Source organism: Boleophthalmus pectinirostris, unplaced genomic scaffold, assembly GCF_026225935.1.
Source record: "Boleophthalmus pectinirostris isolate CB_2022bp ecotype Guang Dong unplaced genomic scaffold, ASM2622593v1 HiC_scaffold_12, whole genome shotgun sequence".
NCBI lineage: Eukaryota > Metazoa > Chordata > Actinopteri > Gobiiformes > Gobiidae > Boleophthalmus > Boleophthalmus pectinirostris.
The window spans coordinates 3420975-3447605 of NW_026571018.1; the positions used below are offsets into that span (position 1 = coordinate 3420975).

The 26631-nt window shown below is 44.3% G+C and overlaps 2 protein-coding genes across 4 annotated transcripts in view; both read left to right on the top strand.

Moving 5' to 3' along the window:
* The window catches only part of nup98 (nucleoporin 98 and 96 precursor), a 49846-nt gene extending 24778 nt beyond the window's left edge, over positions 1–25068 (top strand). For all 3 annotated transcript variants that reach the window (XM_055148804.1, XM_055148807.1, XM_055148805.1), the window contains exons 18-35: positions 943–1056; positions 2329–2467; positions 3247–3424; positions 3547–3684; positions 5056–5256; positions 5404–5524; positions 7581–7855; positions 11775–11938; positions 12130–12389; positions 13551–13838; positions 13976–14133; positions 14960–15100; positions 15312–15454; positions 16983–17204; positions 19534–19775; positions 19927–20081; positions 20835–20952; positions 21049–25068. In XM_055148804.1, coding sequence (XP_055004779.1) covers positions 943–1056; positions 2329–2467; positions 3247–3424; positions 3547–3684; positions 5056–5256; positions 5404–5524; positions 7581–7855; positions 11775–11938; positions 12130–12389; positions 13551–13838; positions 13976–14133; positions 14960–15100; positions 15312–15454; positions 16983–17204; positions 19534–19775; positions 19927–20081; positions 20835–20952; positions 21049–21242 — 3251 coding nt within the window. In that variant the 3' untranslated portion in view covers positions 21243–25068. The remainder of the gene's footprint in view (positions 1–942; positions 1057–2328; positions 2468–3246; positions 3425–3546; positions 3685–5055; positions 5257–5403; positions 5525–7580; positions 7856–11774; positions 11939–12129; positions 12390–13550; positions 13839–13975; positions 14134–14959; positions 15101–15311; positions 15455–16982; positions 17205–19533; positions 19776–19926; positions 20082–20834; positions 20953–21048) is intronic.
* Positions 25069–25550: 482 nt separating this feature from the next.
* The window catches only part of LOC110159834 (solute carrier organic anion transporter family member 2B1-like), a 53840-nt gene continuing 52759 nt past the window's right edge, over positions 25551–26631 (top strand). Inside the window, 1 exon segment of the mRNA XM_055148808.1 lies at positions 25551–25807. The gene's annotated coding sequence lies outside the window, so the exon portion shown is untranslated.

Genomic DNA, 26631 nt, shown 5'->3' on the forward strand with positions numbered 1-26631 from the left:
ATGGCATGGGGTAGATTTGTTGTTTTGGTGTTTGTGACTCTCGAGTCTTTCTCGTTTCTTTCTGCTTCTGGATAATAACGTCGCTACATCACTGGATAGTCGTCCCTGATTGGTTTACGTGGTGCGTCTGACATAAAAAATTCAGCATTTTCAACTTCTGATGCGCTTTCAGACCTTTGGCGCCTGAATGTTCAAGACGCGCCACGTCAACTGCTGCAAAAACGCAGGACGCCCTAGACGCGCTTCTACATCGACTCTGAATCAGACCATTCAGACCAACAGACCATTGGTCCACTTCTTTTTTTTTTTTGTTTCTTTTTTTTGTGATCAATTTTTTTTTATTGAAATACTGCTTAATCACATTGACTGTACATTCATGAGTTCTAAAATGAGTACAGCTTGCTTGCATACATACAGGTCCACTTCTTTTTATAGTCAACACACACACTATAAACACGAGAGCTGTTGATTAAAAATTATGAGGATTCTGAAACTTGAAAAGACCTTAAATAAACCTGACACTATGAACTTTCCAGTGCAGGGTCATTTAAAGGCTCTGTACCAGATATTTATCTTATATTTGACTAAAATGTGTCTTGTCCAGTGCAGGCAAGATGAATAAGCAGCTCTAGAGTATCGTCATCATCTAATTTCAGGAAGTGGGCGTTGCATGCTAGTGGTTGTTGGCTTTACTGTGACGGCTAAACTGTGCTTTAGTGCCTGAGAGTTGTGAAAAGTGCTTATAAACTCCTCATGGTGAATAAGATGCTCAGAATGTGGTGAGGAGGAATAACTTTGTTCCACTGCAAACTGTTTACAATGAGCTAGTTCAATTTTTCACATTTTTAAGGCTGTAAAAGTGAGGCACAGTGACTTTAACACAAATCATCAGGTGATCATTTGACTCTGTTTGTCCTTGTCTGATCTTGTGTTTTGCTGCAGGCATCGTGCTGACTCGGGCGGGTTACTTCACCATCCCGTCTCTTGAGGAGCTGACTGAGATGGTGGACTCGAACGGAGACTGTTTTGTAGAGAACTTCACCGTGGGCAGGAGAGGTACGGCATTACTCTTCAACAATCTGCCGATCTGTTAGATGCTGATGGTGAATGAAGGTGCATTTGCCACGTTTACACGAGAGCTTTAATTCTGAATAAAAATGAATTCCACTTTAAACAGACCGTGTAAAGACTTGATTCCTAATGAAAATTATTATTCGAAATTAAACTTAATTCTGAAGTAAGTGGGTGGTTTATTCCAATTTTAAAGCCAAATGAATTTATTCCTCGATCATGTAAACCAGGGGTCTCAGACTCGCGGCCCGGGGGCCAACTGCGGCCCTCAGAAGGATTTTTTGCGGCCCTCCACTTAATTCCAAAGAATAATGTCAGTGCGTGGTAGATGTACACACAATCCCACCCACCTACCGCGGGCCGCACTGACAGATGAAGCTGCAATCAGTGCCCGTGAAGATTCACAACAAGAGATTAACGCAGCTTACATCCCAAAACTCAACTTACAGCAGTTGTGAAGCAACGAGTCTAAGTGGATCTGTTAATACGAGTACACGTGCACATACGGCATTTTTTTTCTTGCAACCACTATTTATCGAATACTCAATGCGGCCCAGCCTTACTCAAACTTTATCTAATGTGACCCCCAGGTAATTTGAGTTTGAGACCCCTGATGTAAACGTTTATTCTTCCTAAAAATAATTCCGGTTGTTCAACGCATGCTCGTTGTGTCGTCCTTCGATCCGGCTCCACCAGTCCTGGTGATTTAACAAGTTTTCTATGTAAACCTCAACTCAGAATTATTATTTCCATGTAAACTCGAAGAAGAATATTTAAATTCTGAACTGTTTACTTCAGAACAATTAATTCGTAATAAAAAAAAAAAAACATCATGAAAACATCATGTAAATGTGGCAAGGGGTGTAACTTTTCTGGTGGAGTACTTGTCAAATACTTTTCTTTCTTTCCATGGAGGTGTTATTGCTTTGTCTGGAATGTTTCACAATATGGAATTAAACCTTTCTGTCTTCATGGAGACCAAACCGGGCCAAATTACAGGGCAAATCTGTGGAGAGGAGAGCCTGTTCTCAGTCAGAATGTGTGTTTTTCTAGATATTTTTGAACAATAAAACCACCGGTAATAGAAGTAAAATAAAAAAGTAAAATACAACTGTTTAATGTCACACTGAGGAACATTCCAGGCAGAGCAATGATGTATCCATAGAAACAAGCAGGTGACGGACCCACAACCAAACCTTATGTACCTTTAAATAACCCCTCTAATATTCTGGATAAACATTTGTTTGTGTTTTTTAGGGTACGGCTCTGTGTTTTTCCCTGGAGAGGTGAACGTGGCCGGGCTCAACCTCGACGACATCGTTCACTTCAGACGAAAAGAAGTGATTATTTATCCAGATGATAAGAACAAGCCTCCGGAGGGACAGGGCCTCAACAGGTACTACTGCAGTACTGACAGGAGGACTACTGCGATACTGTCAGGACTACTGCAGTACTGTCAGGACTACTGCAGTACTGACAGGAGGACTACTGCGATACTGTCAGGACTACTGCAGTACTGTCAGGACTACTCTGGACTGTTCCCTGGACTACTCTCACCACTACTCTCACCACTACTCTCACCACTACTACCGGCTGTACTACCGGCTGGACTACTCTTTGGACCACTTTCTGGACTACCGGCTGGACTACTCTTTGGACCACTTTCTGGACTACCGGCTGGACTATCGGCTGGACCACTCTCTGGACTACTGCAATACTCTCTGGACTACACTCTGGACTACACTCTGGACTACACTCTGGACTACACTCTGGAGTACACTCTGGACTACACTCTGGACTACTCTCTGCACTACTCTCTGCACTACTCTCTGCACTACACTCTGGAGTACTCTCTGGAGTACTCTCTGCAGTACTCTCTGCAGTACTCTCTGCAGTACTCTCTGCACTACACTCTGGAGTACACTCTGGAGTACACTCTGGAGTACACTCTGGAGTACACTCTGCACTACACTCTGGAGTACACTCTGGAGTACTCTCTGCACTACACTCTGGAGTACACTCTGGAGTACACTCTGGAGTACACTCTGGACTACTCACCTGTGCCAAGTGCCATTAAACGTAGTCTTTTCCTTGGCCATAATCATCTAGTTCACCAACCAGATTGAATAAAAGTAAACTTCTACTACTGGTACTGACTCTGAGCTCCCCCTGCAGGCGAGCGGAGGTGACTCTGGACGGAGTGTGGCCCAACGACAAGACCACGTGTTCTCAGATCCGCAGCCCCGAGCGCCTCTCAGAGATGAACTACGAGGGGCGTCTGGAGAAGGCCTCCCGCAGACAGGGGGCGCGCTTCCTGGAGTACAGGCCCGAGACCGGCTCCTGGGTCTTTGAGGTGAGGAACAGAAACAAAGAGCGCATCTCATTTCTCTTGTTTTCATAATAACTGTCCAAAAGTAAAATCCTCAAATGTGTTATGGTTAAATATAATTGTTTTTAAATGTCTTTGTCGCTCAGGTCTCTCACTTTTCTAAGTACGGACTTCAGGAATCAGACGAAGATGAGGAAGTGCCGCTCAAACTCGACCCGAAGAAACTCAAGACCCTGGGCCCTGTTCCTCCTGTGGGCCAGCAGCAGGGGGCGCCGCAAACACAGGTCTCTGTCTCCTTCACAGACTGTATAAAGAAGTGGACTGAGCGAGTGTGACGCCACCCACAGCGTTCAGCGCGGCTCAAATAAAGCTCGCAATTCCAGTGGTTATTATGTATAGGATTATTATGTATAGGATTTGTTTAAACGGACAAAATAGTGAAAAAAAAAAAAAAAACAGGATCATGTAAAACGGGTTTATAGGCTCTTTTCACGCTTACGTCACAAATCAGGAAGACGTTTGGAAACATGCAATTACAACTTCGGGCGGGCTCTGTTTGCTGTCGGAAGTCTAACAAAATCTAGGGAAAATGAGAAAATGTCCCAGTTTTCTTCATCTCCATGTCATTGTAGCGTTTCATTATGTTCGGCAAATCAACAGTTACAACCACACCTTAGTTTTCATCATTTCCCCGCTGACGCACAACTCCGATCTCACTGGGTACATGCGATTAGAAGAGACAAAGCGCCAAATTCTAGATAATTCCAAACAGCACATACTTCTGCCATTTTAATTTTACCACTGATCACGTTTACTTCAGTGGGTTTGATCACAGTTTCATTGTGTGTTTCCAAACGTCTTCCTGGTTTGTGACGTAAACGTGAATAGAGCCTATAGAAAAGATTTAAAATGGCGAGGCTCATGGCAGCAGTTACAGAGAAAGGGACGACAATATTCCAGAGTAAGTCAGTGGTTTATATATTTTTTAATATACATATTTTATATTATTATATATATATATATATATTTAATAAAATTCAGGCACATTTAACTGCTGAAAACCAGAGACACAGAGGCCAACTGATTTGGGTATGATATTTATTGTGATTGGTGTTTGGTGATTGGTTTTTTTTTTTGGAATAAACTTTATGAAACTTCCTACACAAACTTGTCATATTAATCTTAATCTTTCAGCTGACAACAATGTGAATAATGGCTCAGTTTTCTGAAGCGACTTTGAAAAAATAATTTAACTTTTATTTATAATGACAGAGAATACTTTGAACTTTGACAGTTTTTGTTTCATTTGGATAGGCCCGGTAATTACAGAGATATTAAACATAAACAGGTCAACACATCTGCAACACCGTGAATTCCACCTGAGATTTCTGACCTGTCCTCCAGCTCAGGTTAAACTAGAGACTCTACAATGTGACGTCAATGCTTTTATTGAAATGTTCAGTCTTATTGATAATCTGCAGTGACATCACAATAGAGGTGTTTTTTATGCATCTTTACCACGGGAATGTTCAGCTGATTGTGTTAAAATAAAGTCTTAAAGCCGGCATCACAACTTGGGGAATGTTGATGACACCAGCTGCACATTATCAGTAGTTCTGTCCTGACTTTAGTCTTTCCCTCTCCTCTGTCTTCAGTCCACTGTGGTGGTGGAGCCCTGTGCCCCCCCGGCGCTCGAGCTGGACAGCGACATGGCCGACATCACGCAGCCCCTCCCCTCAGAGAGCCCGGACGAACAGGAAGTGAGCGGCGGCGACATCGGCCAGTCGGAGCACGCCGCCATCTCAGGCTCCGCCCACATCGCTACGTCCCTGGGAATCAACCCCCACACGCTACAGGTGTCCGGTGTTTTTCTACTCTGTTCTCCCACTACATTTCTCTAAGCACGACATCTGCGGAGGGATTAGAGGTGTTTTACCTGCCCCCGTCTCAGTCTAATACGGGAGGGCATCTGACACAGGTGGATGTATGTGTGTGTGTTGCAGATCATGAAGGCGTCTCTGTTCGCGGAGGAGGAGGAGGAGGAAGCGGCTGTGGACATGTTTGTGGAGCCCAGACTAAAGTTCTCTGACGTGTCATCTCCACGAGTGCAGGGACGGCCCTCAGGTAAAACACACACTCTCTAACACACACTCACTCACACGCTGTTTCTCACATTGTCTGTCTCTCTCTCTCTCACTCACTCACACTCTGACACACACTCACACTCACACACACACTCTCACTCACTCACACTCTGACACACACTCACTCACTCACACTCTGACACACACTCACTCACACTCTGACACACACTCACTCACTCACACTCTGACACACACTCACTCACTCACACTCTGACACACACTCACTCACTCACTCACACTCTGACACACACTCACTCACTCACTCACACTCTGACACACACTCACTCACTCACACTCTGACACACACTCACTCACTCACACTCTGACACACACTCACTCACTCACACTCTGACACACACTCACTCACTCACTCTCACACACTCTGACACACACTCACTCACTCACACACTCTGACACACACTCACTCACTCACACTCTGACACACACTCACTCACTCACACTCTGACACACACTCACTCACACTGACACACACTCTGACACACACTCACTCACTCACACACTCTGACACACACTCACTCACTCACACACTCTGACACACACTCACTCACTCACACTCTGACACACACTCACTCACTCACACTCACACTCTGACACACACTCACTCACTCACACTCACTGACACACACTCACTCACTCACTCACACTCTCTGACACACACTCACTCACTCACACTCTGACACACACTCACTCACTCACTCACACTCAGTCACTCACTCACATTCTGACACACACTCACACTCACACACTCACTCACACTCTCACACTCACTCACTCACACTCTGACACACACTCACTCACTCACACACACTCACTCACTCACACTCTGACACACACTCACTCACTCACACTCTGACACACACTCACTCACTCACACTCTGACACACACTCACTCACTCACACTCTGACACACACTCACTCACTCACACTCTGACACACACTCACTCACTCACACTCTGACACACACTCACTCACACTCTGACACACACTCACTCACTCACACTCAGTCACTCACTCACATTCTGACACACACTCACTCACACTCAGTCACTCACTCACTCACTCACTCACACTCAGTCACTCACACACTGACACACACTCACTCACTCACACTCTGACACACACTCACTCACTCACACTCAGTCACTCACTCACATTCTGACACACACTCACTCACACTCAGTCACTCACTCACTCACTCATACTCTGACACACACTCACTCACTCACACTCTGACACACACTCACTCACTCACACTCTGACACACACTCACTCACACTCTGACACACACTCACTCACTCACACTCTGACACTCTGACACTCACTCACACTCAGTCACTCACTCACTCACTCACTCATACTCTTGTCACTCACTCACCCTTTTTTACTCTATCTTGCACTCACACTTTCTGAGTCACACTCATTTTCTCACTCTCACATTCTCACTCACTCTCACACTGTCACTCACTCTTTCTTTCTCGCTCTCACATTCTCATTCTCTCACACTCACACTCTCTCACTCTCACCCTTTGTCACATTCTCAATCTTCTTCACATTCTCTCACTCTTTCTCACATTCTTTCTCACACTCTCTCGCTCACACAGTGTAATAGTTCTGTCATGTACATCTTGATTTGATTGGGAGCAATGAATAAATCACAAAGGCTCCAGTTATTCCTCCAAAAACATCCTGTTTTACATCTCATTTGTACCATGTATTAGTTTGTCAGTTCAAATTTCAGTCTTTGTGTTGATTCTTCTGAACGTTTAGTTTTAAATACTTTGTACAGAATTCTATTGAAACATAAATCGCAGTGCTTTCCAGGAATTAATTTGCAGTAGCGACAGAACTGTTTAGTTGCAATTAAAAATTTAGATTATAGATTATGTGTTTGTTTTTATAGGTTTTTAAAGCTGGTGAATTTTCTGTGCATTTTATGGCCATTTGTGTTGAAGAAATGGGGGTGTATTGATCATTTTTCTGCAAAGCTGTATTTAACTCTGTGTGTCTCTTTCTAGTGGGAGGACTTCTACAGAGTCGATTCCTGGCTCAGCTCTCAGAATCTCCACGCTCCCCGTCCCTCCCTCACCCGTCTGTGCCCCGCCCCCTCGCGGCACCCGCTCTCTGGACGCCTCCGAAGAGTCTGGCTCCTCCCTCGCTTCCCTCTCTCCCGTCTCTCCCCTCGCTCCCCTCGCTCCCCTCTCGACATCAGGAGAGCCTCAACATCAGGACTGTGGGCGCGAAGAGACTGGGAGGACCTGTGCCTCTGAAGGAGTCTGTCACGTACAACAAGGTACTGAACCCCAGGACTAAACTAGGACAGAAAAAACCTCGATTGGCCGAACAAAAACTATATTTTTAGAGTATCTTCTTGCATCGGGTGAATAGATCGAAGGAGGAGACTCTAAAGCTGCTGTAAATCACCAAGGTTAAACAAAACTTTGAACAGATCACCAGAGCAGAACCGAATGCACTGATTTGTTTACATTTTATTTATTTATTTCATTCATAAAGTATAAAAAATACATCAGCAGTGTCACAACATCAAACATACAAGAAATGAATGAAAAGGAGCAAAAAGAAGAGCAGTCTTATGTTATCTGCCCCTTTTCCCTTTTCCAGACAAGCATCAGCACCGATCGTTACTTCAAAACATTTCAAATCAGTACATTTCAGTCCACGCACAATTATTAATCAATTGCAAACAGAAATCTTCACTATTATGCCCAACAACATAGAAGTAATCATGTGCTTCAGCGCAAACATAAATAATATGAAGGAAGAAAAACACTGCCTTTAGAAACGGTGAGCTAAAACATCACATAATGTCTGTCACTATGTTCTGAAGCTGCTGTACTGTCGAGGAGCTTAAGACATTAATTTACAATATTATAACAAATAATTAGGCTATTTTTACCTTTTTATACCTGATAAAACTTTAATTCAGCTGGGGCTAAATTCACCACAGAATACTTAAGTATGTACTGTATTTTCTGGGCTATTAGACGCACTCTTAAGCCTCCAACCCCATCAAAAAAGTGCGCACAATCCACAATCCCACAATCCAGAGCGCCCCATACACGAATCCACTCGGGTGTCCCAGTAAACTACAAACACACGGAGCAGACAGCGACCGCACAGCGAAACACACCCGCAGACACACTCATCACTCCACGCCAACGAGGAACGGAGGAAGGAATCGAAAAAGCGAGGGCAATGTGCCACTTCTAGACACAACTGAACAACTGAGTCACTGCGAACACGCTGACAATCCGTTGGTCCCAGACAGCACCCTCCCTACACGCCACAACTGAACAAAGCCCAGAGTCACCGTGAACGCCACAAACAAACAAAACCACTCACCCATCACACTGTTGTGTTTCATTTAAAGTCCGGTGCGGTTTATTTGTGAAAAAGTTTGAAAATAGACCATTTAATGACAGTGCGCCTTTATAATCCAGAGCGCCTAATAGTCCAGAAAATACAGTACATGTGTAAACCTTACCCAAGGTGTACTGAGTCTTCTTTGCTTCCAGATTATGTATTCAAGACTCTCTTCTCAGTCACATGGTCATTTTTATCGTAGTGAAAGGAGCAGCTCTGTGGCTTAACGTTTAATCGGTGTGCAGTCTTAAATTAAAGTTTTCTTTATGTCGACCAACAGCGCACCAATTACAACATATGACAATAGTTAACAAAATCTATAACACGGGACAGAACAATGTACAACTGGGCTGTGTTTGCTGTAATATTCCAGACACGATGCCTATAATACTTTAATATAACTGGGGCTAAATTCACCACAGATACTAAAATCATAAAAAATTAGAAGATTGGGCGAGTACCCAGGTTTATCCTAGATCTAACCCAGGTTTAACCCAGGTTTAACCCAGGTTTAACCCAGGTCTAACCCAGGTCTAACCCAGGTTTATCCATCCATCCATCCAACCATTTTCGTCCGCTTATCCGGGGCCGGGTCGCGGGGGCAGCAGCCTAAGCAGGTACTCCCAGACTTCCTTCACCCCAGACACGTCCTCCAGCTCCTCCGGGGGGACCCCGAGGCGTTCCCAGGCCAGCCCAGAGACATAGTCCCTCCAGCGTGTCCTGGGTCTTCCCCGGGGCCTCCTCCCGGTGGGACATGCCCGGAACACCTCCCGAGGGAGGCGCCCAGGAGGCATCCGGAACAGATGGCTGAGCCTCCTCAACTGGCTCCTCTCGACGAGGAGGAGCAGCGGCTCTACTCCGAGCTCCTCCCGTGTGACTGAGCTCCTCACCCTATCTCTAAGGGAGCGCCCAGCCACCCTGCAAAGGAAACCCATTTCAAGCGCTTGTATCTGCGATCTTGTCTTTTCGGTCACTACCCAGAGCTCATGACCATAAGTGAGAGTAGGAACGAAGACTGACTGGTAAATCAAGAGCTTCGCCTTTCGGCTCAGCTCCCTCTTCACCACAACGGTCCGATACAGCGACCGCATCACTGCCGAAGCTGCACCGATCCACCTGTCAATTTCACGTTCTGTCCTCCCCTCACTCGTGAACAAGACCCCGAGATACTTGAACTCCTCCACTTGAGGCAAAGACTCCCCACCCACCCGGAGAGGGCAAACCACCTTTTTCCGGTCGAGAACCATGGCCTCAGACTTGGAAGAGCTGATCTTCATCCCAGCCGCTTCACACTCGGCTGCAAACCGCTCCAGTGCACATTGCAGGTCCTGGTTCGATGAAGCCAACAGGACAACATCATCCGCAAACAGCAGAGATGAGATCCTGTGGTCCCCAAACCGGACCCCCTCCGGCCCCTGACTGCACCTAGAAATTCTGTCCATAAATACAATGAACAGAACCGGTGACAAAGGGCAGCCCTGGCGGAGTCCAACATGCACCGGGAACAGGTCTGACTTACTGCCGGCAACGAACACAGCTCCTGCTCCGGTCATACAGGGACCGGACAGCCCTTAGCAAAGGGCCCCGAACCCCATACTCCCAGAGCACCCCCCACAGGACGCCACGAGGGACATGGTCGAATGCCTTCTCCAAGTCCACAAAGCACATGTGGACTGGTTGGGCAAACTCCCATGAACCCTCGAGCACCTAATGGAGAGTGTAGAGCTGGTCCAGTGTTCCACGGCCAGGACGAAAACCACACTGCTCCTCCTGGATCTGAGGTTCGACCGGATTCTCCTCTCCAGTACCCTGGCATAGACCTTACCGGGAAGGCTGAGGAGTGTGATCCCCCTATACTTGGAACACACCCTCCGGTCCCCCTTCTTATACAGAGGGACCACCACCCCGGTTTGCCAGTCCAGAGGTACTGTCCCCGACCGCCACGCGATGTTGAAGAGGCGTGTCAGCCAAGACAGCCCCACAACATCCAGAGACTTAAGGTACTCAGGACGGATCTCATCCAATCCCGGAGCCTTGCCACCAAGGAGCTTTCCAACCACCTCAGTGACTTCAGCCAGGGTGATGGATGAGTCCTCCTCCGAGTCCCCAGCCTCGGCCTCCTCCTCGGAAGACGTGACGGTGGGATTGAGGAGATCCTCAAAGTATTCCTTCCACCGCTGGACAACGTCCCCAGTCGAGGTCAGCAGTTCTCCCCCCGCACTGTAAACAGTGTTGGCGAAGAACTGCTTCCCCCTGAGGCCTGAGGCGCTGGACGGTTTGCCAGAATCTCTTTGAGGCCGTCTGATAGTCCTTCTCCTCCATGGCCTCCCCGAACTCCTCCCAGCTCCGAGTTTTTGCCTCCGCGACCACACGGGCTGCAGCACGCTTGGGCCGCACGCTTCAGGCCCGCCCCAGGTTAACCCAGGTCTAACCCATGTCTATCCCATGTCTATCCCAGGTTTAACCCGTGTCTAACCCAGGTTTAACCCGTGTCTAACCCAGGTTTAACCCATGTCTAACCCAGGTTTATCCCAGGTCTAACCCAGGCCTAACCCAGGCCTAACCGAGGTCTAACCGAGGTCTAACCGAGGTCTAACCGAGGTCTAACCGAGGTCTAACCGAGGTCTAATCCGAGGTCTATGCCAGGTCTAATCGAGGTCTAATCGAGGTCTAATCCAGGTCTAATCCAGGTCTAATCCAGGTCTAATCTAATCCAGGTCTAATCCAGGTCTAACCCAGGTCTAACCCAGGTCTATGCCAGGTCTAGCCCAGGTCTAGCCCAGGTCTAGCCCAGGTCTAAACCAGGTCTCTGGTCTTGTTCTCTGCAGGGCTCTCTGCTGATGGACGCCGGGTTGTTTCGGGGCCGCTCCTTCAGGGTGGGCTGGGGTCCTGGTTGGACTCTGGTTCACTCGGGTCAGACCCTGAGCTCCGAATCCAAAGTCCTGGACAAAGACCTGGACTACAGCTTCCTGCCAAGACCCACGCACAAAACGTGAGCTCATCTTTATCACGAGAATGGTTTTAGTATCGTTTGGTATCTAATTTTTATACTTTTGACAACTTTCCCTCTGACAGGAGTCTAGATAATGACAGGTTTTGTGTTTGTTGTACTTTAGTATTCACTTAAAAAGTTTTCTGTTGTATATTGACTCATTTCTCATTTGTTTTCCCTCTGGTGTTCAGCCTCTCGGAGTCCCCTTACAAAGTGTCCGTGGAGCAGGTTCAGGGTCCAGACTCTGGTCTTGATTTGGGTCTGGACTCTTCTGAAGCCCAGGAGCTGCGTGAGGCCGTGTTAGAGCGCCCCCTGGAGATCTGTCTGAAGCACAGCAGGATCGTGAGCTCGGAGCGCTGTCCGTTTGTGCAGCCTCAGAGCGGAGTGGCCGCGCTGCACGAGTACGCACAGTGGGCAGCGGAGGTCAGCGAGAGGCACGGCTCCGCCCAGCGTAAGTCACTACACGAAAACGGGGGGTTTAAGACCAAGATCTGCACCGGGACCCGCGTCTTCACCTCCATTCAGGCCAGTCAAACAACAAAACAAAACAAACTGAGGTTTACCAACATTCCCTGTGGGTGATATTCACTGTAGGCACTGCCCTGACTCAGGCTTTATTAGACTTTTAATTGTTTTATTTATTTAAAGAACTGACTTCATTGGATCTACAACAGGTGAGCTGATTTCTGCAGTTAAAAGTTTCTCACACATAAAATTGCAGAAGTAGAATAGAATTAGCCAGCAGTTTGAAAGTCATGAATTTTTATATGTGCGTCTTAAAATTTGTGCAGTATGTAACTTCTCTGTATCGCTTTTCTCCTCAAATGTTTCTATCGAACTTTAAGTCACGGAAATGGGAAAGGGTCGTTATCTGACAAAATCAAAAAATTTAAAACTTTGTTATCTGGTTTTTTCATTTTGGTTTTGGAGACAAATAATGAAGAAAACAGTTTTTTTTTGGGTTTTTTTCTTATTTTTAGTTTTATATTGAAAAACGAATGAACGAATGATACACAGACTGTTTGTGTCTGGGCTGTTGTAGCATCAGCACTCACTCTGCTGCAATGAGGTTACATCAGGCATGTCAAACTTAGGCCTGGGGGCCAAATTTGGCCCGCAATATAATTATATTTGGCCCGAGAGATCATATGAAATATGTATTAGAGCTACTCGCCGTACACAGATAGACTATAGAGACATTATTTATTAAAAGTCTTATATTATGCCTTTCTTCAAAAGTGAAGTTTTAAAATTACAGATCTCAAAAGAAGAGAAAATATGCAGATGTTGTTGACATTTTTAAATAAATATTTAGTTTGGCACACGACTTAGTCCCAGTTTTTAATTTTGGCCTCTGTGAGTTTGTTTCTCCTGTTTTACACGTTCCACATTTTCACATTTGTTTGAGAAATTAATGAACAGCAAATCTTCTTTTCTTTTCTTTGCCATGAAATAGGTATTAAGTTTTTAAAATAAATGGTCTTAAAAAGGTCTTAAAAAGACTTGAATTTAATTTGAAGAAACCTGTAGGATCCCTGATAAAGAATAAACATGACTTTGTGTTGTTTCATGTCTCAGCCTCCGTGTGTGTGTGTGTGTGTTTGTCCTGCAGCTGTTCTGAACGACTGGAGAGAGGCCTGGACTCTGTGTGAGGCTCTGTGGGGCCGCCTGTCGCCTTCAGACCCGGACTTGGACCAGGACTCGGGCCAGGACCCCCCCATAGGAGAGTACCAGCAGCAGCTCCTCCGACGCCGCGCCTTCTCCTCGTGGCTGGCTCAGGGCGCCCTCTGCAGGGTGGAGCGGGAAGTGTCTCTTTCCCAGGACAGACACGCGGACGCCATTTTCAGTCTCCTCACGGGAAACTGCATCAGCCAGGCCTGCCAGTTCGCACAGAAACACGGTACTGTTTCCTAAAATACTGCGAATACTGCCAAGAATACTCTGTGTACTGCTACTACTTTGTGATACTAACAAAAAAATGCTGGATCAGGTTTTAAATTGCCATACGTTACATATACATGTGTTTATTCTCTGCAGGAGACCACCGGCTCTCCCTGCTCCTCTCCCAGGCTCTTGGCTCTCAGTTCTGCAGGGAGCTGTTGGCGCTGCAGCTCGCAGACTGGCACCGAATGGGGACGGACAGTTACGTGTCGGAGGAACGTCTCCGGATCTTCACGCTGCTCGCTGGGAAACCAGTAAGACCACAACACTCGCCACGTGTAGAATATCGGCCGATGGCGTCTTAACTAATACAGCTGCATATATTTTGGTCGACTAATAGTTTTATTTAGATTATAAGGGTTTTATAATCTCCTCCTCCCCCCTCCTCCTTCCTCCACCTCATCCTTTCTCCTTTCTCCCTCCTCCTCCTTCCTCCGCCTCTTCCTTCTGCCTCCTCCTTTCTCCTTCCTCCTCTTTCCTCCTTCCTCCTCCCTCCTCCACCACCTCCTTCCTCCGCTTCTTCCTTCCTCCTCTTTCCTCCTTCCTCCTCTTTCCTCCTTCCTCCTCCTCCTCCTTTCTTCTTCCTCCTCTTTCCTCTACCTCCTCTCTCCTCTTTCCTCCTCATCACTCCTCCTTCCCCCACCTCCTCCTTTCTCCTTCTTCCTCCTCCTTCTTCATCCTCCTTCTTCATCCTCCTTCCTCTGCCTCTTCCATCCTCCTCCTTCCTCCTCCTTCTTCCTCCTTCTTCATCCTCCTTCCTCTGCCTCTTCCATCCTCCTCCTTCCTCCTCCTTCCTCTGCCTCTTCCATCCTCTTCCTTCTTCCTCCTTCTTCATCCTCCTTCCTCTGCCTCTTCCATTCTCCTCCTTCCTCCTCCATATTCCTCCTTCCTCCTCCTTCTTTGTCCTTCATCCTCCTTCCTCTGCTTCTTCCATCCTCCTCCTTCCTCCCCCTGCTTCCTCCTCCTTCATCCTCCTTCCTCTGCCTCTTCCCTCCTCCTTCTTCCTCCTGCTTCCTCCTCTTTCCTCCTTTCTCCTCCTTCCTCCACCTCCTCTTTCTCCTTCTCCCTGTTCCTCCTCAGGTGTGGGAATCCTCAGACTCCTCCGTAAACGTGTGCTCGGAGTTGGACTGGAAGCGGTGCCTGGCCGTCCACCTGTGGTACATGCTCCCGCCCACCGCCTCTGTGTCCGACGCCCTCAAGCGCTACCAGGACGCCTTCCAGGTCTGTTCATCACAAACCCAAAACCTCCTAATTCTGTGTTGATGAGGCGACGTCATATCCCAGACTTCCCAGACTGTAGATAACTCTGAACTTAACCATGAAATATCTAAAAAGTAAATTCATAAACGTTGAACCTGATCATTTCTATTAACGACTAGACTGAAGAACAAGATTATGTCACTTATTTCTCTTTTCCTGTGTGCGCTCTCAGGGCTGTTCTGACGGGGTGAGGTACGCCTGCCCCCCTCTCCCTCCGTACCTAGAGTCCGAGTGTTTGGACCTGGACGAGGAGGATTCGGACAAGCGACCTCTGTACGACCTCTGCTTCCACCTGCTGAAGCTCTACAGCGACAGGTAGCACCGCTCCCCCTGCTGGCGTCGCATGTGTACTGCGTTGAGCCTCTTTTAGATAATAGAATATCGTCTGCAAAGAAGTCTCTTTGTACCTGTGGTTTAGACGTCTACAAACATGTTCTGAAATACACGGGATTCAGATTTCAGTTGTTACTTGCTCCAGGAGGTGTTTACAATGTGAACTGTGAGTATTTATTTCAAGTCTAATCACGATATGTGCAAGATCTATGTGCATATAAGTCAGCGCGGCCCTAATCTGGTGTCGAGGTGGTACGGCTTGAGCTTTCTGGTGTCGAGGCTCTAGATTTGCGTCCGGTGTGTCGGCGTCAGAAGCGCTGAAAATGCTGATTGCTTCAACCAATCAAGGACGAGTATCCAGTGACACAGTGATGTTTTTATCCAGAAGAAAGAGAAAGATCCGAGAACCGGGGCAAGGAGCCACAAACACGTTGAACAATCATCAAGCTGATTGCCAAGACTACACCAGGACCGGACCATGACTAAACCAGGACTGGAACTGGACTTTTTAGTAATAAATACACTAAAGTCTCTCTCAGTCTGATCTGACTTTGTTTCGGCAAAAGACTGGGACCGGGCACTTGTTTCCAGGGCAACGGAAACGGGTTCGTCCACAGTGTTCAAGACGCGCATCAGGGGCGTCTGAACTCCAATGCAAAGGTGTCCAAATAAAGGCGACAAGGTTTTTTTTTTGATGCTGCAGTCTGAACGGACCATAATGAGGATCACCTGGACTCTCCTCTCTCCTCTCTAGAGATGTGCAGATTGCGGTTACAACCGCGGTGTCCGCGGCTAAACCGCAGGTCGGGCGGATGACGTGAAGAAAAATATTTTAATTAAATTCGGGCGGGTGGCGGTTTAACTACTCAAATTAAAAAAATATATATATTATAGCCTATATTGATAAGTATTAAGAGATCTGCGTCTTTACTCCTATGTGCAGTGTTTAGAGTGGCGTGTGGCGTGAGCCTGAGTGAGTGACTGCGTGCACGCCCCCGACGCTCGCGCTTCTTGAATGTCTATGTTTTACTGTATGTGAAATGAACGGTCAGAAGACGACCGAAGCGAATCAGGAAGCAACTGTCCTGTTATTTAGTGAATCACAGCAAATAAAGCCACGATTCTTGAGCAATGAACTGGCGCGTTTATTGAGCCCACACGCTCATGGTGAGGTTCTGAACAGGGAGTTAAACCTTGAGCAACAAGCGGCGTTTTGTTATGGACAATTAAGAATGCGAACATGCACCTTGAGCGAATGTTGGAATGAATGAGCTATAGAGTTTGCATTTTTATGGAGGCTCCTTAGTTTGTTTGCTATATGATTGTTCTAAAATCTAAACTCAATGGGCGGATGGCGGGCGAGTGCACTTTTGAAAATTGGTCAAAACTTTGGGTGCAAATGGACAGCGGGCGGATGATGAGTTTTGTGTCGCGGTTGCGGATAAAAAAATAGCCCATCCACTCATCTCTCCTCCTCTCTGACTCTCTCTCTCTCTGTGCGTCTGTGCAGGCATCACCCTCTCCACCCTCTGCTGGACCCTCTGACCCTGTCTCCTCACAGACTGGACTTCAGACTCAGTTGGCTCCTGTGGACGGTGCTGGACGCTCTGAACTACACTCACCTGCCGGAGTCGAGTCTGGGGCAGCTGCACCTCTCCTTCTGCTCTGTGCTGGAGCGAGAGGGACTGTGGCACCTCGGGGTCTTTGTGCTGCTGCATATACACAACCCCAGGTACTACTACATATACTACTACTACTACTACTACATATACATATACATACACAACCCCAGGTACTACTACATATACTACTACTACTACTACTACTATACATATACATATACATATACATACACAACCCCAGGTACTACTACATATACTACTACTACATATACATATACATATACATATACATACACAACCCCAGGTACTACTACATATACTACTACTACTACATATACATATACATATACATATACATACACAACCCCAGGTACTACTACATATACTACTACTACATATACATATACATATACATACACAACCCCAGGTACTACTACATATACTACTACTACTACATATACATATACATATACATATACATACACAACCCCAGGTACTACTACATATACTACTACTAATACTACATATACATATACATACACAACCCCAGGTACTACTACATATACTACTACTACATATACATATACATATACATACACAACCCCAGGTACTACTACATATACTACTACTACTACATATACATATACATACACAACCCCAGGTACTACTACATATACTACTACTACTACATATACATATACATATACATACACAACCCCAGGTACTACTACATATACTACTACTATACTACATACATACATATACATACACAACCCCAGGTACTACTACATATACATATACATACACAACCCCAGGTACTACTACATATACTACTACTACTACTACTACATATACATACACAACCCCAGGTACTACTGCATATACTACTACTAATACTACATATACATATACATACACAACCCCAGGTACTACTACATATACTACTACTAATACATATACATATACATACACAACCCCAGGTACTACTACATATACTACTACATATACATATACATATACATACACAACCCCAGGTACTACTACATATACTACTACTACATATACATATACATATACATACACAACCCCAGGTACTACTACATATACTACTACTACTACTACTACCACATATACTACTACTACTACTACATATACATATACATATACATACACAACCCCAGGTACTACTACATATACTACTACTACTACATATATACATATACTACATATACATACACAACCCCAGGTACTACTACATTATACTACTACTAATACTACATATACATATACATACACAACCCCAGGTACTACTACATATACATATACATATACATACACAACCCCAGGTACTACTACATATACTACTACTACTACTACTACATATACATACACAACCCCAGGTACTACTGCATATACTACTACTAATACTACATATACATATACATACACAACCCCAGGTACTACTACATATACTACTACTACATATACATATACATATACATACACAACCCCAGGTACTACTACATATACTACTACATATACATATACATATACATACACAACCCCAGGTACTACTACATATACTACTACTACATATACATATACATATACATACACAACCCCAGGTACTGCTACATATACTACTACTACTACTACTACCACATATACTACTACTACTACTACATATACATATACATATACATACACAACCCCAGGTACTACTACATATACTACTACTACTACATATACATATACATATACAACCCCAGGTACTACTACATATACTACTACTACTACTACTACTACCACATATACTACTACTACTACTACATATACATATACATACACAACCCCAGGTACTACTACATATACTACTACTAATACTACATATACATACACAACCCCAGGTACTACTACATATACTACTACTAATACTACATATACATATACATACACAACCCCAGGTACTACTACTACTAATACTAATACATATACATATACATATATGCAATCCCAACTACTACTACTACTACTACTACTACTACTACTACTACTACTACTACTACTACTACTACTACTACTACTACTACTACTACTACTAGTACTACTACTACTACTACTACTACTACTACTAATACATATACATGTACATGTATATACACCATCACAGGTACTACTACTACTACATATACATATACATATACACAATCCCAGGTACTACTACTACTACTACTACTACATATACTACTACTACATATACTACTACATATACACAATCCAAGGTACTACTACTACTACTACTACTACACCATCCCAGGTAATACTACTACTACTACTACTATATGTACGCAATCCCAGGTACTATTACTACTACTACTTCATATACGCCATCATGGGTACTACTACTGCACATTGAGTGTAACCGTGTGTCTTGTTCAGTGAGCGGGAGCGTGCCGTGCGTCTGATGCTGCAGCTGCACTGCCCCCTGGAGGACACAGAGGAGTCACTGCGGCGGGAGCACTTCCTGACCCAGACTCTGTTGATCCCAGAGTCGTGGATCCATCAGGCCAAAGCTCTGAGGGCCAAGAGCCTCAACGACACCCGGCGGCAGGCGCTGCACCTGTACAGGGCAGGGGAGTGGAGCCAGTGCCACCGCACCCTCACCCGCCACCTCGCCTCTGGTAAGGAAGGATTAACTCTTCATGTCATATTCTGTGTTTTGAGTGGTAAAGTTCTCATCCAGGCGTCTATAAACAAACTGAAGCCTTCAAATCAATGCCCGTGTAGAGTCGATGCAACTGTCATTTTTCTCACCTGCGTGTCTCTGCTCAGACTGCATCATCAACGATAACCTGGACTTCCTGCTCGAGTTCCTGGAGGGCCTCAGTGTCCCTGAACGCAGCGCCGTGATCCAGGACTGGGACTCCTCCGGGAGACTGTTCCTGGACTACATCCGGGTCCTGAAGACTCTGCAGCACATCCAGCAGGTGGCGCTCAGTCAAGTTTAATCTGGTTCCAGTCAGTCTAAAGTCAGTCAGTGATCGCTCTGTTGTTTTTAAGGGAGACATCTACAGAGCATGTGGTTTGGAGCAGACGCAAGACTTTGTTTATGTTAAATGGCTCTAATTAGAAGTCTGTATTGTTAAAGTTCGGGCTGTTATTAATTTTAATGATTCAAATTAGAGACAAATCAAACTGATCGATCAGTCGGAGGGACGACTTTGTGACTTTTCTTAGCTCTAGGCTCCTGACAAGTAAGAGTAACGTTACTTCAAAACAGAATTACTCAAGTAGAAGTACAAAGTAGTGGAAAAAACGGATCACAGACTGAATCAGGACTAGACCGGGGACCGGGGACCGGGGACTGGGGACCGGTCTAGTCCTGGTTCAGTCCAGCATCGCAGTTTAAGCCACGGAAACGGGAAACGGCCATTATCCGTTTTTTCGTTTTGGTTTTGGAGACAAATAATGAAGAAAATTGTTGTTTTTTCATTTTCTTATTTTTGGATTTATTTTGAAAAACGAATGAACAAATGATACACAGATTTTTAAGTCTTAGTTCTTTGGAGTAAATCTTGTCAAGGCATTTTAAGAAGAAAAAGTGACATATTCAGTTTTGTTAATCTCCATAAAATATCACACCGAGAGATTTGGATATCGTTACATCCTTATTGTTAATGTTTTACAGCGTTTTTGACAAACTTTTCCATGACTCCTCTCAAACCTCTGTCCCGTTTCAGTCTGAAGGGGGCGACAGCGGGTACGAGCTGGAGCGTCTCTACACCGATGTCACGTCTCTGTGCGGGAGAATCGAACTACTGCAGTGCTTCTGCGCCAAGGACCGCCTCGCCCAATCAGGTCAGAGAACACAGTCACACGACCCTCCACAGCGACACGCTCCCCGCTCAGAGCTCAGGAGTCTAACCCGCAACCTCCTTGCTGTGTTTTTGTCAGAGATGGCGAAGCGTCTGGCGAACATCCTGCGCGTGGTGGTGTCGCTGCAGCTCGGCGACTCTCCGGAAGGCGGCGCCCCCCTGGTCCACGTGGCGCCGCACATCAGCCGCCTGCCCATGCCCGAAGACTACACGCTGGAGGAGCTGAGGGGGCTCACCCAGTCGTACCTGCGCCAGCTCGTCCTCAGCCAATAGGAGCGAGGGGGCGGGACCGGGGTCGCCGCGCAACCAATGAGATGAGACTTTTGAATAAACGTCGACGAAAGACTGTTTGACGCAGCAATAGTGCCGTAACTTAAACTCCGCCAAGTGCAAATGAGCGCGTCTGGTCCGTTCACCGCTTCTGACGAGTTTAAAGCTGCATTATGGAACTTTTCTGAAGGCTTCTAGGTCAAGTTACAGGTCCAGGTCATTGAGAGAGACCGTTTACGTGAAGAATTAATGTTTTTTTGTCTAAATCTGAGCTAAATAAATGACAAAGTGGCTGACGCTTCATTTGGAAAAGTTTCACAATGTGTCTTTAACCCAACAGACACTGACGATGAGGCAGATTTTAGATACACACACGGGGAGAAAGTTAATTTGCCCGGAATTTTCCACATCATGGCTTGACGTAATCATAATAATTGTTTGTCAGCCTGAAATTGAATGAAAGTTAGAGAGATCACTTTATCGTCTTAAGCCCTTTTCGTACAGGATTAAGTTTTACCTGTGGACGTTTGGTGTTTTGTAACAGTTACAGAGGATGCCTGAGATCTTAATCCCGTGCCAATGTTCCGTGTCGGTAAAGGCTTATTCGCTCGGGATGAGTGCAGCCTGGGAATGTCTGTTACCACCTCTGTGTTACTGCGGGATCAGCGAAGTTCGTAAATTACTCCGTTTTGCTGATGTTGACTGAGACTGAAAGAGAAAAAAACACGGAAAGAAAAGAAGCGATTACAACAACAAACACTGAGATTAAAGCTGCTCGATTATGGAAAAAAAATCATTAACACGATTGTTTTTTAGTTACTCGATGCTTTTATTCAGCATTTCTCTCTCAAAAAACCCACTTTGTTTTTGATAATTTAAAATAAATCTAGGCTACAAATATGAACCTTAGAGCAGTTTTGCGTTGTATAAAACTCATAAAATAAACTTTGAACATGAAATAAGGCATAGAAAAACGCAAATGTATCCAAAATAAACCATATATCCAGTTGTTCTACAATCTCTATTTAAAAACTAAAATAAATACACTTATTTATAAAAAAATGTATATATCATAAAATATACTTTAAGTTTTTGTTTCAACTCAATGATATGAGTTTGGAGATCGTTTGACACACAAATCGAAATCGCGATGAAAATTCGATTAACTACGCAGACTTAACTGAGAGGCAGAATCACACAGGGCTATTTTTTCTCACTGGATTTCTGTGTTTGATGAAATATATTTGGTCATTTGCTGCAGACTTTTTACTTAAATTCTTAAAGCCCTCTTCACACGGGATTAGTTTTACCTGTGGATGTTTGGTGATTTTTTATTTTTTTTGTAATAGTTGTGGAGGATTTTTGAGATCTTAATCTGAATCTGAATTCACCTAATTCGTGAAGCAAAAATTCTGCCACAAATTACCTACAATATTTCGCCAAAAGCAAATGTCCAGTGATAATAAGAGTCCCGTGTGAATCTGCATCTCAGTGTTTGTTGTTGTTGTGTGTTGCATCTTTTCTGTCTCTTTCTTTTCTTTACGCATTCTTTTCTCTTTACATCTCAGTCTATGTCAGTAAAATGAGTCATTTAATTGAGTCATTTCACACAGGATAAATCCAACCTGGGGATGTTTGGGAATTTGCAAATTACCGCCTCAACTCTGTCTTACTTGCAGCACATTCGCACGGGCAGTTTGTAAATTACTCTCTATTATTGACACTGACAGAAAATAAAATGGGAAAGAAAGAGATAAAAAGGAATAAATACAACAACAAACACTGAGACGCAGATTTGCACACGAAATACAGTCGGTAATTTGTGGCAGAATTTTGACTTAAACTCTTAAAGCCCTCTTTGCACGGGGTTAGTTTTACCTGTGGACGTTTGGTGATTTTTAATAACTGTGGAGGACACCTGAGATCTTAATCCTGTGCAAATTTGCCATGTCTGTAAATTTGTAAATCGAAAATTCCGCCGCAAATTACCTAAGATATTTCTCCAAACACAAACGTCCAGTGATAAGACGAGTCCTGAGCGAATCTTCGTCTCGGTGTTTGTTGTTGTAACGTTATCTCTTTCTTTTCTTTCCACTTTCTTTTCTCTTTCAATCTCAATCATTGTCGGTAAAATAGAGTCATTTACGGATTTCGTTTACATTGACACAGAGGTGGGCCGGTAATTTGCAAATTCCCAGGTTTGTGGAACATTTTAGGCAAAGCAGAAGCCTCTCCATGAAATCAAGCAGGTAGCGGTCGTCCACCAGAAATGTTCCAGTGTGCAGCTTTAACAGCTTTATTATTTCCGAGTAAACTCTTCTGTGAATGTTTTTGATCCAAATGTCACACAACTGACTTTAGCCAATGGGAGCTGAGAAAGAGCCACGAGAAATCCAGAGAGCCAATCAGAGCGGAGGACTCAAGACTCGACCAATGAAAAAGAAGCAAAGACGTTCAAATTAAAGTCAGAACTGGGTTTGAAATAAAATACGAGAGATGAGGTCACGTTACGATGGGTTTAGTCCCGTTCTACAAGACTTCACTAATATAAAGACAAAACCTGGGACTAAACCTGGACACAGCAGATCTGAACCAAGACCAAGGACTAAATCAGATCTAAAACATGAACTAAACCAGGATTGGAGTCTCGATTTTGGCCTAAACTGGAGACTAAACCAGGACATGGCAGGTCTAAGTCAAGACCAAGGACTAAATCAGATCTTTAATCCTGGTTTAGTTCATGTTTGAGTCTCAATCCTGGACTAGACCAGGGACTAAACCAATTAATAAATCAGATTGTAAACATGAACTAAACCAGGATTAGAGACTTGATCTCGGACTAAACCAGGGACTGAACCTGGACATGGCAAATTTAAGTCAAGACCAAGGACTAAATCAGATTTTTAATCCTGGTTTAATTCAAGTTTGAGTCTCAATCCAGGACTAAATCGGGGACTAAACCAGGACATGGCAGGTCTAAGTCAAGACCAAGGACTAAATCAGATCTTAAACATGAACCAAAACCAGGATTAGAGTCTCGAACCTGGACTGAACCAGGACACAGCAGATCTGAACCAAGACCAAGGACTAAATCAAATCTTTAATTCTAGTTTAGTTAAAGTTTGAGTTTTGTTCTTGGACTAAATCAGGGACTAAACCAGGACACGGCAGGTCTAAATCAAGACCGAGGACTAAATCAGATTGTAAACACGAACTAAACCAGGATTGGAGTCTCGATTCTGGATTAAACCGGGGATTTATCCCGGGGACTTAATCTGGGGACAAAACCTGGGACTAATCCAAAAATTTAAACCTGGACACGGCAGATCTGAACCAAGACCAAGGACTAAATCAGGTCTTAAACATGAACTAAACCAGGATTAGAGTCTTGATCTCGAACTAAACCTGGGACTAAACCTGGACACGGCAGATCTAAACCAAGACCAAGGACTAAATCAGAACTAGAGACTGGATCCGGGTCTAAACCAGGACTAGACCCATCAGGACTCAAAAGAGAACGGGCAGATAAATTTCTTTTGGTTTCTTTATTTATTGACAACTGAAGCGATCGGAGAAGAGCTGGATTGAAAGCGGCTGCCAGGTTTCAGCAGACGAGACGTTTATTCTTTTATGATTCATGTTTATTATTTGAGTTATGATTGTTGTTGTTTTTTGTTTTTTTTTCAAGAGTAGTTCGAATGTGGAGCAGAAAAAGGATATTTTTGTAGAATTACAGAGATGATCGTACGGAGGTGATCGCCGTAAAGTTTGTGAGAAGAAATGAATGACTTTGATGCAAGATATTTTTAATAAAGAGTTGAAGTAATAAGTTTGGTTTAATGTCTCCTCTCACATTCTCCTCTGTTCCTCTTCCTCTGACCCTTTTTTCTTCTCCTCTGACCCTTTGCTCTGCTCCTCAGCTCCTCTGACTTTCTTCTCTGCTCCTCTGATACTTTCTTCTGCTCTCCTGACCTTCTCTGTTCCTCTGTTCTTCTGCTCCTCTTCTCTGACCCTCTCTCTCCTCTAACCCTCACTTCTGCTCCTCTGACCCTTTCCTCTGCTTTTCTGCTCCTCTTCTTCTTAATCATCCGTGTTTTGGAATAAACCACCAGGGGGCGGTGTAGCGTGTTTTTTTTTTTCATCATTTTATATCTTCACCATGAATCTCGGTCAATGATTGGTGTTTTATAAGTTGCATTTTCACTGGACTTTGAAACGTGGTAGTAAAAAATGGTTCTGACTTGTATTTTAGATTTAATCCTGGCTTAGTCTCATTTCAGAGTTTTTGTTGTAAAAGTTTGCACCACATTTTCTCTTTTTTTTTTTTTTTTTTTTTGGATCTTGAACCAGTTTGAAAGACTCTAAACTGATCTAAACCAGGTCTAACTTATCTCTGTCTTTGTTTATTTTCCTGTAAACTCCTCCTAGTTTGTGTTTTTTTTTCCTTTCCTTATCTTCAGCCTCCGCCCCCAGAAACCCAGAGCAACTATCGGCTGCACCCAAGTCCAGGACTCAACCGGGACTCGACCAGGACTCAAACTGGACCAAGACCTGGGAATCGACCGCAAGTAAGTCCCTGCAAAGACCAAGACTAGACTCGGATTATTGCTTCTACACACGATTGCATTACTTCAAATACTTCTACTGCAAGTACAAGGTATTTTTTTTACTTTTACTCTCACTTTCCCCCTTTTTCCTTTCAGCAGTACTACTACTACTACTACTACTACTACTACTACTACTACTACTTCTTCTTAGAGTGACCAGACGTCTCTATTTACCCGGGACAGTCCCACTTTTGAGCCCTGTCTCCCCAAAACCACTGATTTGTCCCATTTTTTTTTTTTTTTTTACAAGAAATGTCCCAGTTGTCCCTATTTTTGCATTTTTAAAAGTCGTAATTGACTCTTGTGAGACTTTTGGGGTTTGGATTTACAAAAAATTGTGCAGAATTGTTCTTTTTTGGTGCTTTTCAGTGTAGGGACCAGTCTCAAATACAAATGAGAAAGAACAGATGCTCAAAAAGTACAAAATATTTTAACTTTATCTGTCATTTGTTATTATTTTGTACTTTTTGAGTGTCTCTGTTTTTTTTTTCTACTTTGTATTTGACTCTCGTGAGCTTTAAGTCGTGTTATAAAGTTGTTTGTTTCTTAAAAAGACGACCTGGACTTGTGGTTTGTTTCATTCACACTTTATTATTTAATTTGTAAAACATGTCACTGATTCTTTTCAAACAACTTGTGACGTTTTCATCATCATCCAGGGTAAAAATCACAGGACAGGAATTATTAAAAAAACACTGACCACTGACCGTTGAGATGAGAACTGTTCATTTGTTTTATTTACTATTAATTCTTTTACTTTGACGGAGCAGCTCTAAATGTCATTA